General features: G+C 37.4%; 1 protein-coding gene across 1 annotated transcript in view; it reads right to left on the bottom strand.

Moving 5' to 3' along the window:
* Positions 1–14751, bottom strand: part of Kiaa1107 (KIAA1107 ortholog) — a 65146-nt gene that overhangs the window by 31340 nt on the left and 19055 nt on the right. The window contains exons 4-7 of the mRNA XM_013018376.1: positions 14356–14473; positions 8393–8482; positions 4247–4327; positions 1611–1707 (exon numbers count right to left, since the gene is read on the bottom strand). Coding sequence (XP_012873830.1) covers positions 1611–1707; positions 4247–4327; positions 8393–8482; positions 14356–14473 — 386 coding nt within the window. The remainder of the gene's footprint in view (positions 1–1610; positions 1708–4246; positions 4328–8392; positions 8483–14355; positions 14474–14751) is intronic.

Raw genomic sequence — 14751 nt, 5'->3', positions numbered from 1 at the left:
TGTGGGGCCTGAACTCTGGGCCTGGGTGCTGTCCCTCAGCTCTTCAGCTCAAGGCTAGCACTCTATCACTTGAGCCACAGCACCACTTCCAGCTTTTTTTTTTTTTTGCTTATGTGGTGCTGGGGAATCGAGCCCAGGGTCTCATGCATGTAAGGCAAGCACTCTACCACTGAGCCACCTTCCCAGCCCCCAACATGATCATTCTTTTAGGAGCAGATCAAGCTTCAATTCATCTCGGTGGATAAAATTTTTCCAATGGTTCATTATATACAATGTCTCCAAGGTAAAACACCATTATTTAGCCCTGAATCAGTCACCTCTAGTGTTCATGGAACCACTAAGGTCTTCCTCCTTTCCTCTGGACCCAGAGTAAACTGAGTGTAGAGTGGAATCTCTATCCTTTTTCTTCTTATCATCCAGACAGCACTGATTTATACAGAAAGCCTTATCTCTTTAGAAATCTCCATACTTAGGATATTCTCACTGGCCTCTCTGGTCTATTCAAACCTCCCCCAAGAAATGTTTTCCCACTTTCTTTTCTGCTCCAAGGTGACCTGGTTTTACAGATATAGTAGATTTACTTGGATCTCTCTACTTTGTTCTTGGCTAGGAAGACAGAGAGGCATATAAAAGGAGAAGAAAAAAACTTTCCACAATTCTTCATTCTACAAACCTGAGAAAAATCACAGCAGTCTCCCTTCCTTCAATTCCCTTAATTAAGGAGATTGGAGTAAACTGAAGATTAAAGACAGCTAAGGGGTTCATTAACTCTCAGTAAACTTTGCACAGGAGCTCACTGTAGCAGTACTAGATCCAACTGCTCATGGCTCTTTTATAGCATATGTATTGCTTCCTTAGATATAATGTATAAGGAGATAGGAAAAATTCTACCCAACATCCACACAAAACAATTCTATCCAACGCAAAAAGTTGAAATTTAAATGTTATTCAAATAACCAAATTAGAATTTATACAATGCATATTATATCAAGTATCCAAGAAGAAGGAAATACAATTCTTATGAAAATTGTTTTTGGTGATTAAAATAATATATGCACATTGTAGAAAATGCAGAACAAAATGTAACAATACAAACAACCTACAATCAAAGTACATTAAAACAATGAGAAATCTAAGAATAATGTGCAAAATGGGTTTGAAATTCACATGAACTAAAATTAAAAATGGTGCTCAGATTTCACCTGGGAAGGACTAAGTTTCATCCCAAGTAAAAGCTGCAGTGGTATAGAAGAGATTAATGCAACTAATGAAGTGCTTGTTGTGTGGCTCTCAGATTAATAGAGGTGTCTATAATTCTTGCCTTGCTTTCTCCTTCTACCAAATCCTTTATTCTAGAAGTACATTCTGAGTTTTTTGGACATTTTTACCTCCTTTTAATAAACCCTTCCACATAAATTTATTTTACCTAAAATTATTTAAAGTGTTTCTGATGTTTTGAAAGCATACATTATTTCTCAGCTGGAACTCCCATTACTTAGACTGATTTAATATTTTTAATATTTAAAGCACTATTATTATCAAAGTTAAAAATCTAGTACTTAAAAATCTAGTACTTAATTAACTGAGTAAAGATTTCTGAGAATAATTACCTTCTGAAAGAAATTACAGTAATCTCTTCTTAAAATATAGATTGCTACTTCTTTTAATCCTTCTAGCCCATACATATCAGCGACATTGAGTATCTGTCTAAAATAAAAATAGATGGCTGTTAATTCTTAAATTTAAAATCAAACCATAATATACAGTAATTACTGATAACATGTGGACTATTTAGAAAAAGGAATCTGAATTCTTTTAATTCTAACTTTTACTTTACCTAATAGATATTCCTTATGGATTATAGAAAGGACACAGGGGCAGGAGTTCAAAGCACTGACATATAATTTGCTTAGTGTTGAATAACAAGGAATAAGCTAAAATTTGTTCCAAATTGCTTTCTTATGTTCAGCGACATACAGAACAAATCAAACTGCTCTGATGGGTATGAATCTTACAAAAATTTGTAATTAATTAATATAATAAGGAAAGGCAATTTATTGATGCTTATTATATTGAAAGTGCCTAGTAATCATTTTAAAATTAGAGACAGTATCCATAACCAGAGTACTCCTTTCATTTAGTAAGTAATGCAGAATACCTACACATACTTTAGGTACTTAGGAAGCCTAGAAGCCTTCAGAGCATGAAAAAACTTCATGTAAGTTGTAGGGGATAAAACCTTAGTAAAAACATAATGTTATTCCCTAAAATATATAAAAATATATTTTTATATATTATATATTTAAAATATATAATATATAATTAAATATATATTCATTATTATATCAATTGTAAAATATAGGAAATATATCAATATATAATATTTATTTTAAAAATATATAAAATATATTCAGTTCAAAATTAAAGGAAACCCAGTGAATTTTTTTAAATGGAAAAGCACCTTACACTTATTTTATGTTAAAATAGCAAGAAAAGGAGAGAGATTTGGAAAATTGAAACAGCATGGTAGGTGGTGGGATTTCATTCTTCAATAATAAAATTTTAGGAGCGCTAATAGTATTTTACTATAAAATATGTAAGATTCACATAACTATTGGTCTTTAAGATACCATATGTTATTGTTGTTGTGCTGTTGTTGCCTATGTGTGTATGTGTGTGCGCAGGTACTGGATCTTGAACTTAGGGCCTTAAACTCTTACTACCTTTTTTTTTTTTTTCTTTGCTCAAGGCTGGCACTCTACCACTTGAGCCATACCTTCACTTTCAGCTTTTTTGCTGGTTAGGGAGAGATAAGAGTTTCTTGGATTTGTCTGCTCTGACTGGTTTTTAACCTGGTTCTCAGATTTTGGCCTCCTGAGTAGCGAGGATTATAGGCATGAGCCTACCAGTGCAGAGTCTCACATATTCTTAAGTTTTAATGCTTTTCCTTTTTCTTTTTTTGCTGTTTAAAAAGACATCCTGGGAATAAAGGCATGGCTCAGTTGGTAGAGAATTAGCTAATTAACAAAAATAGGTATGAGTTCCAGTCCCAGTCCCCATAAAAAAGAAACGAAAAAGACATTGTAAACTAGATATAGTGGTTTACACCTATAATCTCAGCACTTGGGAGGTTGAGGAGGAAGGAGAGTTTGAGACCATCCATATCTCTATGGGTTACATAGAGATACGCTGTTTCAAAGAAGTAAAATCCTATAAATGAAAAAAACAGTGTGGCTGGAGGCATGACTCAAATGGTAGAATGCCTGTCTAACAAGAGAAAGAGTGAGTTCAAACTCAGTACAACAAAAAAAGAAAAAGATAAGATTAAAAGATTTACTGGTTGATTAACTTTAGAAGAACATCTATCGGGCTGGGAAGGTAGCTCAGTGGTAGAGTGCTTGCCTTGCATGCATAAGGCCCTCGGTTCAATTCCTCAGCACCACATAAGCAGAAAAAGCCCGAAGTGGTGCGGTGGCTCATGTGGTAGGGTGCTAGCATTGAGCTGAAGAGCCAAGGGACAGCGCCCAGGCCCAGAGTTCAGGCCCCACCTCCAACAAAAAGCAAACAAACAAACAAAAAAATGTATCTCTTTCCAAGCAAAAAAAAGGTTCTTCTAATATAATCTATATATATATAAAAGCTTCTTAATATTATTGAATTATGAATCACCTTTTCTTCTGCATAAGGTGACCTCCTTATTGTTTAAAGATATTCCCCAAACATATTCTCAAGATAGAGCACACTAGATAATAAAAGTGAAGCTTGTCCTTCATTGACATTTTGCAATATACTTCAAAAAGCAGAATCTATAAAATACTAAAATTTTTTCTTTTTTTTTATTGTGAAAATACTATACAGAGAGGTTACAATTACATGGGCAAGATAATGAGTGTATTTCTTATCAAGCATTGTAGCCTCCTCCTTTGTTTCCCCTTTCTATCCCTTTCCATCCTCCTCCCGGCCCCCCACCCAATCCTTCCTGCCCCCCCTTCCCTCCCCCCAAAATACTAATTTTTTTTTTTCCGGTCGTGGACCTGAACTCTGGGCCTGGGCGCTGTCCCTCAGCTCTTCAGCTCAAGGTGAGCACTCTACCTCTACCGCTTGAGCCACAGCATCACTTCCGGCTTTTTCTGTTTATGTGGTGCTGAAGAATCGAACCCAGGGCCTCAGGCATGCAAGGCAAGCACTCTACCACTGAGCCACCTTCCCAGCCCAAAATACTAAAATTTTTTAAAGTAATACTTACCCAACATTTGCTTTATCTGGAAAATCCAAAGTTCCTCCATATATAAAATGCATCATAACATCCATTTCTTCATGGCTTATACTGCAAAATAAAGTACGACTCAAATCCAGAAATAATTAGGGTTAATTAACATAAATGGTACATTTTGTTTCCCTATACAGTTTTAGATAGAGTTCTAGTCTCCATTTTTCAAATAACGCTCTGTTAGGAATATCATTTAATATAAAGTTAATTGTGGCTATGGATTTTTATAGAGTATAAAGTAGGTTATATGCTGTTAGTATATTATCAAATTCATTGGGTTGTTTTTTTTTTTGTCGGTTGTGGGGCTTGAACTCTGGGCCTGGGCGCTGTCCCTGTGCTCTTCAGCTCAAGGCGAGCACTCTACCACTTGAGCTACAGCGCCACTTCCGGTTTTCTGGTGGTTTATTGGAGACAGGAGTCTCACGGTCTCTCCTGCGATCCTCAGATCTCAGCCTCCTGAATAGCTAGGATTACAGGCGTGAGCCAACAGCGCCCGGCTTCATTGGTTATTTTTTGAGCATCTTCTTCTAAATATTTTTAGAGTTAGAAAGGACAGAGATCCAATCTCAGTGACTAAACACACACTTGCTGTGTGAAACCTCTGTGCTTTGTGCATGCCTTCCAAACACCCTATGTATGTAAGCTAAGGTAACCCAAGGGTGGGTCGGTCAGTCGGTCGGTGGGTCAGTCAGTCAGTCAGTCAGTCAGTCTATACACATTCACAATTTATGTTCTGACCTTAGAGATAAAAGAGGCTTTCAGTCGAGCGCTGGTGGCTCGCCTTGAGCTGAAGAGCTGAGGGACAGCACCCAAACCCAGAGTTCAAGCCCACGGCCGACAAAAAAAAAAAAGGCTTTCATTCTACAGGGAGAACATGAATAATATATAAACAAATATATGAAAATGATTTTGATAGGGAAAAGTGTCATGAAGATAACACTATAAAAGAGAATGAACTGAAAGCTAAGTGCAGTGGCTGATTTCTGTAATCTTAGCTATTAGAGAAGCCGAGATAGGGAGGATTGAAGTTCAAGGCCAACATGAATAAGATTTTTTTTTTTTGGGTCCGGTCTGGGGCCTGAACTCAGGGCCTGGGCGCTGTCCCTCAGCTCTTCAGCTCAAAGCTAGCGCTCTACCAATTGAGCCACAGCACCACTTCTGGCTTTCTTTTTGCTTATGTGGTGCTGAGGAATCAAACACAGGGCCTCAGGCATGCAAGGCAAGCGCTTTACCACTGAGCCACCTTCCCAGCCCTTGAATAAGATTTTTGAGACCCCCATATCTCAATAAATAATCCAGATATTGTAATATTTGTCTTACATCCTAGCTATGCAGAAGCATAGGTAGGAGGATAACAGTCTGAGGCCAGTCCTGGGCAAAATGTGAGCCTTCAAAAATAAAACAAAGCAAAAAAGACTAGGGACATTGCTCAAGTGGTAGAGGACCTGCCTAGCAAGCCCGAGGATCTGAGTTTAAGGCAGGAATGAGCTTACTGGAGAAAAGACCAACAAATAAGCAGGAGAATGATAAAAAATGAAGAAGTCATAGGGTCTTATAGGTAATGGTAAAGAATTTTGGCAAACCAAAATTCTGTGATGAGAAGACATGGAAAGATTTTATTCAGTTTGTTGGCTTGGTTCAATTTCCCTTATGTAGAAAACTTTCCCTTCCTCTCAGCAGAACAGGAGAATTTCTTCTCTACTATAAGCTTCCATTCTCCTATTCTGGGTCATGAGTAGAACTAGGATTATAAAACTCTACTGTACCCAAGTCAATGTTTTGAAGGTTGTCCCTCTTGAAAAATATCCTATGTATTAGAACTCTGAGTAACACTGAAAATACTGTAGTTCTTTTGTAAGGACAGCCAAGATTTCATTCTAATCTATTTGTACAAAACCATCCTGCAGACATGTGACAGCTAGCTGCACAGTTCCCAGAGGAGCTGCTGACCATGCAAAGCAGGCACTGATTTCCTGGTACTGGGAAATGGTCCTCATATAAATTGTGTTTTGTTTTTCTCTAGAAAATGAGAATGATCTAATTTAGAGAAAGAAGGGAAAGACAAATGTTAATGAGAACTACATATAATATGCCAAGCACTAGGCCAGATCCTTCCATTACTGTATCTCTTTCAATACTTTCAACATCCCAGGAAGCTCAGGCAACTTAAGGAATGTCCCTGGAGTCATATAACAAGTTAGGATTACATATAGAGCACAAGGACCCCAAAGTTCACAATCTATCACACTACTCTCCTCATAGGAACATCTAGTATCTAAGTTTATAAGTTAATGGGAAAACAGAATTTATTTTATAGATTACTCTGCTGCTATTTAAATATAAAAGATGTGAGTTTTTGAAAAAGTTCAATTTCTCAATTTCCTTTAGCTTTCCAACAACTTTATATCCCATGATACTAATAAAATTTTCAGTGATTTTTTTTTTTTTTGTCAGTCGTGGGGCCTGAGCCCTGGGCCTGGGTGCTGTCCCTCAGCTCTTCAGCCCAAGGCTAGCGATCTACCACTTGAGCCACAGCACCACTTCCAGCTTTTTCTGCTTAAATGGTGCTGAGGAATAGAACCCAGGGCCTCATGCATGTAAGACAAGCACTCAACCACTAAGCCACCTTCTCAGACCCTTCAGTGACAATTTGAGATACTCAATTTGGTATGTGATACAATAGGAAAAGGAAAAATATATCATAATATTGTGTGATGATAACAGAGATAAATGATGAGGATAAATTTTGTATCCAGCTGAGTGCTGGTGGCTCACACCTATTATCCTAACTACTCAGGAGGCTTGAGATCTAAGGATCATGGTTTGAAGCCAGCCTGGGCAGAAAGTCCCCATGAGACTCATCTCCAATTAACCACTCAAAAAAACAGAAGTGGCACTGTGGCTCAAGGTTAATGCTCTGCAATTTGAGCCACAGCTCCACTTCTGGCCTTTTTGATGCTTAACTGGAGATAAAAGCCCTGGCTAGCTTCAAACCAAGATCTTCAGTATCTCAAACACCTGAGTAGTTAGGATTACAGGTGTAAACCAATGGCTCCTAGCTGAAATGGTTTTTTGTATTTTGTTTTTAAATTCTAAGATGTCAAGCTGGTATGGTGAACAATCTAAGCTATAAGGAAGGGATAGGTAGGAAGATGGCAGTTCAAGGCAAGCCAGAACAATAACAAAAAGTAAGGACATATCTGAAATGTGATTAAAGTATAAAGGGTTGAGGCGTGGGTTAAATGGTAGAGTATTTGCCAGGAAAGTATAAGGTCCTTAGTTGAAACCCCAACAACCACTTAAAAATGTCAAAAATACATGAAACCCAGACCACAGATAAGTTTAATAAAACTACACAAAAATGACAATACTTAGGATTGTTACACTTAAGAGACTCAACCGTTATCACCACTTTTCCTAAATTTAGTGGATATTTAAAATTCATCAAAAAGGAAGATAGTATGATGCATACATCTTTTAAGTTGTTTCAACAGTCTAGTTTAAATTTTACCAATAGATCCATCTATGCACTCCTTTACTTTTGCTTTATCTTGACATTTAAATTTCCATAATCAGAAACTACCTTTTGTGGACTGAGTGTGTCCTTCTTTAAATCATTTGTTAAAACCCTAACCCCTGGCATGGTTGGAGATAGGGTCCTCTATAAAGACATTAAGTTGAAATTTGGTCATAAAGATGAAGCCTAGATTATATAGGACTAATGCTCTTGTAAGTAATCATAAGAGTTCTCTCTCAGAGTACACACACAGGAAAAGCCACATAAACACACAGCAAGAAGGTAGCTGTCTGCAATTCATAAACCAAAGGGTTACAGCTCAGAACTCTTACCCGCCACCAACTTTACTGATGCCTTGATTTTGGACTTTCAGTCCCTAAAACTCCAAGAAACTTGATTTGTTGTTTAAGCCAGTTGGTTTTGCTTGAGCCTATCTCTATTACTAAATGCTTTTACTATCACGTTTCAGAAAATATACTCTGTTGAGTTCTATTAAACAAGAATTATTTCAATGTATGGGGAAATCAGATTCATAAAAAGTGCTTCGTATGAAGTATTATTTGTAATAACTTGCAGTCAAGTTGCCATGTGAAAATTTTGCTTACCCTTGAAGAGTAATATACTCTTGGGAGCTTTCTGCCCAGCAGCCACTCAGCATTGCAGCAAAGTAACTGGATCTGGCACTTAAAATGGCCCTAGAGGGAGAGGGGAGGAACACAGGTAAATCATTAGGTATTGTGTAAACTTTTATATAGCTTCTTATAATCTCTTAAGACATACCATCTATTTGTCTTGTTTATAGTCACTGGTAGATATAAATATATCTATATAAATCATTTTTTGTTGTAATAATCCTAAGTATTTTATTTAAAATATTAACTCCAAAATTGGGCTTGGTATTTCATGGAAAGCTAGAACATGAGGTTCATGAGTTTGAGGCCAGTTTGGACATATTACAAGATCTTGTCTCAGAAAGTTAATAAAAATAAAATGAAACAATAAGGCCCATATTATCACTTTTCCCTCTTGAAATGTCTAATTTTTTAAGATTTTTGGGCTGGTCCTAGGGCTCTACCTCAGGGCCTGGGAACTGTCCCTGAGCTATTCTGCTCAAGTCTAGTACTCTATCATTTGAACCATAACTCCACTTCTGGATTTTTTTTTCCACTTCTGGATTTTCGCTGGTTCATTGGAGATAAGACTCTTATACTTTCTAGCCTGGGCTGGCTCTAAACTGTGATCCTCCTGAGTAGCTAGGATTACAGTTGTGAGCCATTGGCACCTGGCTGAAATTTCTTCAATTTTAATGGTAACATAACTTTTCCTTCACTAAGATAAATAACAAATAACTTACAAATAGAAATAAACCATCAAAAAAAAAAGAAATAAACGATCAATAAACCTAAAAGTACTATTTTGCCAGTTAAAGTTTTATAAAAGAGAAACAAGTATAATGCTTCTGAGTTCCAGTTCTTCTAGTTATGCTGAAGAAAGTATTTTCAATTTCAGAAAATGACTGAAGAGATATCTTCTTTTGAAATGATATCTATTGTTTCAGCTCAACAAATATCTACCGACTTCCATTCTGTGAGGCATTATTCTAGTGGAGGATGGAAGAAGGAGGACAGGCAGAAGGGAAGTACTTTATATACATACCTTCTCATATCCACATACATCTATGTAAACATATCTATATGTAAAACCTAAATATACATCTATATATCAAATAGTTCATATGTGCATCTCTGTAAATATACATATGTATATTTGATTATATATAAATGTGAATTATATCATGTTTAGTGGTACATATTTATACATATATATTCAAAATTAAAAGAAAGCATGATTTGAAGGTATCAGAACGATGCCATGGTGGTTAGAGAAGTTACAAAAGACACATGAGGAAACTCAAGCATTTGAATAAACTTCTTCCATTGAGGTGACTGCCAGATCTAGAAGTAAAAGCACACACACTAGCTAATGAGTCAAAAATTAAAATACACTGCAAATTAACACAACTCAAATCTCAATTACTCCAAAATGACAGGAAAAGGACAAAACAGAACAAAGAAGAAATGAAAATAGAATAGTAGACATACCCAAATAAATAATCATTATATTACTATAAAAGAAAGTGAGTACTGAATTTAAAATTTTTAAAAAGATAAGCCAGGCATGGTGGTACATATGCATAATCCCACACTAGGGAGGCTAAGTCAGGGAAATCTAAAGTTCAAGGCCAGCCTGGGCTGCATAGCAAGACCTTGTCTTAAAAACAAGAGCAGCAACTATCCTTCCACCTAGATATCTTGTCTGTATACTATGCCTGTGATAAAGATATAAATATATGGTATGTCATGATTTAAAAATGTGGAAACCAGAATAATGCATTCTGAAGATCACTGATTGCATAAATGATCTGTGGATCCAGCTAGCACTAGGATCTAAACCACAGCAATCCCCAGGACCACTGTCCTTAAGCTATTTCCTGTGGATGTCTGTCTGAGCCTAGCAGGCACATCTAACTGAGGAAGACAGGTTTTATCTGATGGGTGATACTTAGTGGAACTTCTTTCTCCTTCACCCAGCCTCAATTCAGCATTGTGTCTAAAGCTCCCAGTTTTCTCTGACTTCTTCATGGTCTTCATGCATTCACTCTAATAAAATTCTTGCAAGCCTATGCTATCACTGCTTCTCAAAAGACCTGACCTAACATGAAACATTAGCTATTTCCAACTGAGTAAGAGAAAAAGCATCTGAGGCTTAAGTGATTATTCTGACCTTAAAGTAGAAACTTAGAAAATATTCCAATTTAAGAAATGCGCCTCAGGTTAAAAAAAATGTTATAGATGGCATGGTGCATTAGAAATGTTTGCTCAATTTTTTTGATTTTCCAACATGCCAGAAACTATTTTATCCTTTTGATTAAATTTAATTTCAACTGACAATGCTGCTTCTGGCTCTATCAAGATGCCCTAATTTCCTCCTTGCTATTGCTTTAGTACATTGCCACTCAATACTTCCAAGCATTAGCTGAACTAGATTCACCTATTCCAGGCAGAATAATGGCCTGAATTACTCAGACAGGATCCTGTAGGAGTTTTTAACTGGGACTGATTTTAAGTACTCTTGTTACAAGGGGTGGAGGTATGGGAGCAAACAGATCTTGGTTTAGTCCCACATAAATGAATAAAGATCAAACAGAGAGTAGTGAATACAAACTTTGGAAGCTGTCCATTGGGGTAAATATTTTAGAGAACATTATAAAAGGAAAATTAAGTGTCTCTTGGGAATTTTGTAACATACATCGACTAGAGCTTTCATAGAAAGTTTAAGTATAATGGATGCTCTATTACACAACACAATTAGGACTAAATAGTATAGGTGCTTGATTAATTTAAAAAATCAGGATTGTCAGGATTTTTAGAGTAATTTCTACATATCATAATCACTTTGTACTATCCTGAAAAAATATGCAGGGCTGGAGACATAGTTCAGTGGTACAGCACTTGCCTAACATGCATGAGGCCCACCATTTGATCCCAAGAGTGCCCAACACATACTTGAATGTGCATACACACAAATACACATGCTTTTACTGTCAGTTCTTTCACTATTTGGCAAACTTGTGAAAATAATATGGAGTCAAGCTTGCAGAGTGGCTCAAATGGTAGACTTCCTGACTAGCAAGCATGATGCCCTGAGTTCAAACATCAATACTCTCTGTCTGTCTGTCCATCTATCTTCTCTCTATAGGTTCAATGACTGGAGCCTCATCTTTTTTGAAAAAACTATACATACATACATACATACACACACACACACCTGCACATACACAAATGGGATATATTTGTATGTACAGACATTTCTAAAATATATATTCCCAGAGTAGAAACTTCAATTTTTGAATAGTAGTTTGGTTCAAACTAGCAATTCTAGAGTTCATCAATGTACTGCTGTTAATTAATTGGCAAAACTAGTACTATTTCTAAGCTTGGAAGATTCTTGGAATTTGTAAATTGTGCTAATTTATTAAGGGCTATGGACCCTTGAGCTTAGAAAACTGCTTCTTGCCAGTGAAAAGTCTGGTTCAGGAATTCCAGAATAAATTCTTATCAGCATTCATATTTAAAATAAACAGAAGAGGGGCTGGGAAGGTGGCTCAGTGGTAGAGAGCTTGCCTTGCATGCATGAGGCCCTGGGTTTGATTTCTCAGCACCACATAAGAAAAAAGAAAAAAGCCGGAAGTGGCGCTGTGGCTCAAGTGGTAGAGTGGTAGTCTTGAGCTGAAGAGCTAAGGGACAGCGCCCAGGCCCAGAGTTCAGGCCCCATGACCGGAACCCCCCCCCCAAAAAAAAATAAAAATAAACATTAGAAAGAACTCTCTGTTCCTCAGATTTCTGGTTCTGATTTTAGTCTGTAGTGAGGCTCAGTTGTACCTTTTTCCTTTGAGTTCCAACAAATGATCTGTATTTTTCTTTTTTTCTGTTGGTCATGGGGCTTGAACTCTGGGCCTGGGCGCTGTCCCTCAGCTCTTTAGCTCAAGGTGAGTGCTCTACCGCTTGAGCCACAGCACCACTTCCGGTTTTCTAGTGGTTTATTGGAGAGAAGAGTATCATGGACTTTTCTTCCCGGGCTGGCTAGGAACCACGATCCTCAGATCTCAACCTCCTAAGTAGCTAGGATTATAGGCGTGAGCCACCGGCACCTGGCTTGTATTTCTTAAACACTTTATTAAATAAAAAATTTCCTACAGCTGAGTGCTACCAGTTCACCTCTGTAATCCTAGCTACTCAAAAGGCTGAGATCTGAGGATTTTGTTTTAAAGCCAGCCTCAGCAGGAAAGTCTGTGAGATTCTTATCTCTAATTAATCACAAAAAAGCCAAAAGTGGAGCTTTAACTCAGGTGGTAGAGCACTAGCTTTGAGGATAAAAGCTCAGGAACAGTGCCCAGGGCATGAGTTCAAGCTCCAGCACTGGCATATACACACAAAATTCCCTCCAGGGATAGATACCAGCAAGAGGGGGAGAGCTAACCAAAACCGTAAATGAGGATAAATATAGTCCAAGTAGTTTATTTGCATGTCTGGAATGAGAACAAGGAAACTTTTGAAATTGTTTTAAGAAGGGAGGAGTGAAATCAAGGGAATGATAGAGGGGGTATGGTTGATAGGGATACATCGTATAAATGTGTCAAAATATTACAATGATCTGGGAAGGTGGCTCAGTGGTAGAGTGCTTGACTGGCATGCATGAAGCCCTGGGTTGGATTCCTCAGCACTACATAAACAGAAAAGTCCAGAAGTGGCACTATGGTTCAAGTGGTAGAGCCTTGATCTAAAGAGCTCAGGGACAGCGCCCAAGCCTAGAGTTCAAGCCCCATGACCAGAAAAAAAAAAAGGCAAAATATTACAATGAAATCTTCTTTATATGTCTATAATACTAATAAAAATAAAATTAAAAATCCATAAAAATTTTAAAAACATACCTTTTATCAGCTTGAAGCAGATTTTAGCTATTACACTCAAAAAAGCCTGATCAAAATAAGAAGCAGGCTTTAATTTGAAATCTAAAAGCCTGGAATACCTAAGCAACCCAATTCTAAAGCAAAACAATGACTTAAAAAAAAAAGTACAGCCAGGCGCTGGTGGCTCACGCCTGTAATCCTAGCTACTCAGGAGGCTGAGATCTGAGGATCGTGGTTCAAAGCCAGCCCGGGCAGGAGAGACTGTGAGACTCCTATCTCCAATAAACCACCAGAAAACCGGAAGTGGCGCTGTAGCTCAAGTGGTAGAGCGCTCGCCTTGAGCTGAATTGCTGAGGGACAACACCCAGGCCCAGAGTTCAAGCCCCACGATCGATGACAAAAAAAAAAAAAAAGTACACAACATTAAACCTCCTAATCAATGCTATTCAAGAATATCCTCTATTTAAAATCCTAGAATTTGAGCCAAAATAAATTTGGAAAAAGTACATCTCATTCATGAAGAAATAATCATTCTCAATATTATAATGCCTGTAAAATTTAGAACTGTGGCCAGGCGCCGGTGGCTCATGCCTGTAATACTAGCTACTCAGGAGGCTGAGATCTGAGGATCCCAGTTCAAAGCCGGCCCGGGCAGGCAAAGTCCATGAGACTCTTATCTCCAATAAACCACCAGAAAACTGAAGTGGTGCTGTGGCTCAAGTGGTAGAACACGTGCCTTGAGCTTGAGCTGAAGAACTGGGGTACAGTACCCAGGCCCAGAATTCAAGCCCCATGACTGACCAAAAAAAAAAAATTTAGAACTGTGTTTACATTTTCTGTGATTGCCTTTAAACTTATTTTAGTCAACTGAACATTTTCTTGTAATGAAATCTTAGGTTCATGCTCTATGCAAGAACTAGATGAGAGTAGATCTGCTCTGCCTGAAACACGCCCATGTGTGTGTATTTGCATGTATGAGCCTGCAAGCAGTCTGCTGCCCAAACTCTTCCCTAATCAGAGAAATCTAAAGAATCAGTACAGCACCTCTTCTATACTCCAATGTCACAACCAACACAAATCAATCACATCTCTATTTACCTGTGAGCTTTAAAACGTTTCCCATCAACATAAATATCAATATCTGGACAATAATGTTTCACATAAAGCTTCAATAAATCTTCTCCTAATTCGGATGCTGGTTCCAAGTCATAATTATCTTCAAAAGAGAAAAATAAAGACTTAAAAGTTTTATATTATAAATGCCCCCAAATTTTGTTCTCTAATATTAATTAGCAAGAAGTGTTTTTTTGTTACTTTAAATAAATTTTTATTTTTTTGTAAAGATGTTGTACGGAGGGGTTACAGTTACATGAGTAAGGTAATGAGTACATTTCTTGTAGAATATTGTGTACTCCCTTGTTTGTTTTTTTCCTACTATCCTTCCCTTCCTCAAAGCAGTTTTTACATAGTCATCTCAATTAGGTGAAATATTTA

Source organism: Dipodomys ordii, unplaced genomic scaffold (genome assembly GCF_000151885.1).
Source record: "Dipodomys ordii isolate 6190 unplaced genomic scaffold, Dord_2.0 Scaffold39, whole genome shotgun sequence".
NCBI lineage: Eukaryota > Metazoa > Chordata > Mammalia > Rodentia > Heteromyidae > Dipodomys > Dipodomys ordii.
This window is presented reverse-complemented; position numbering and strand designations above follow the sequence as displayed.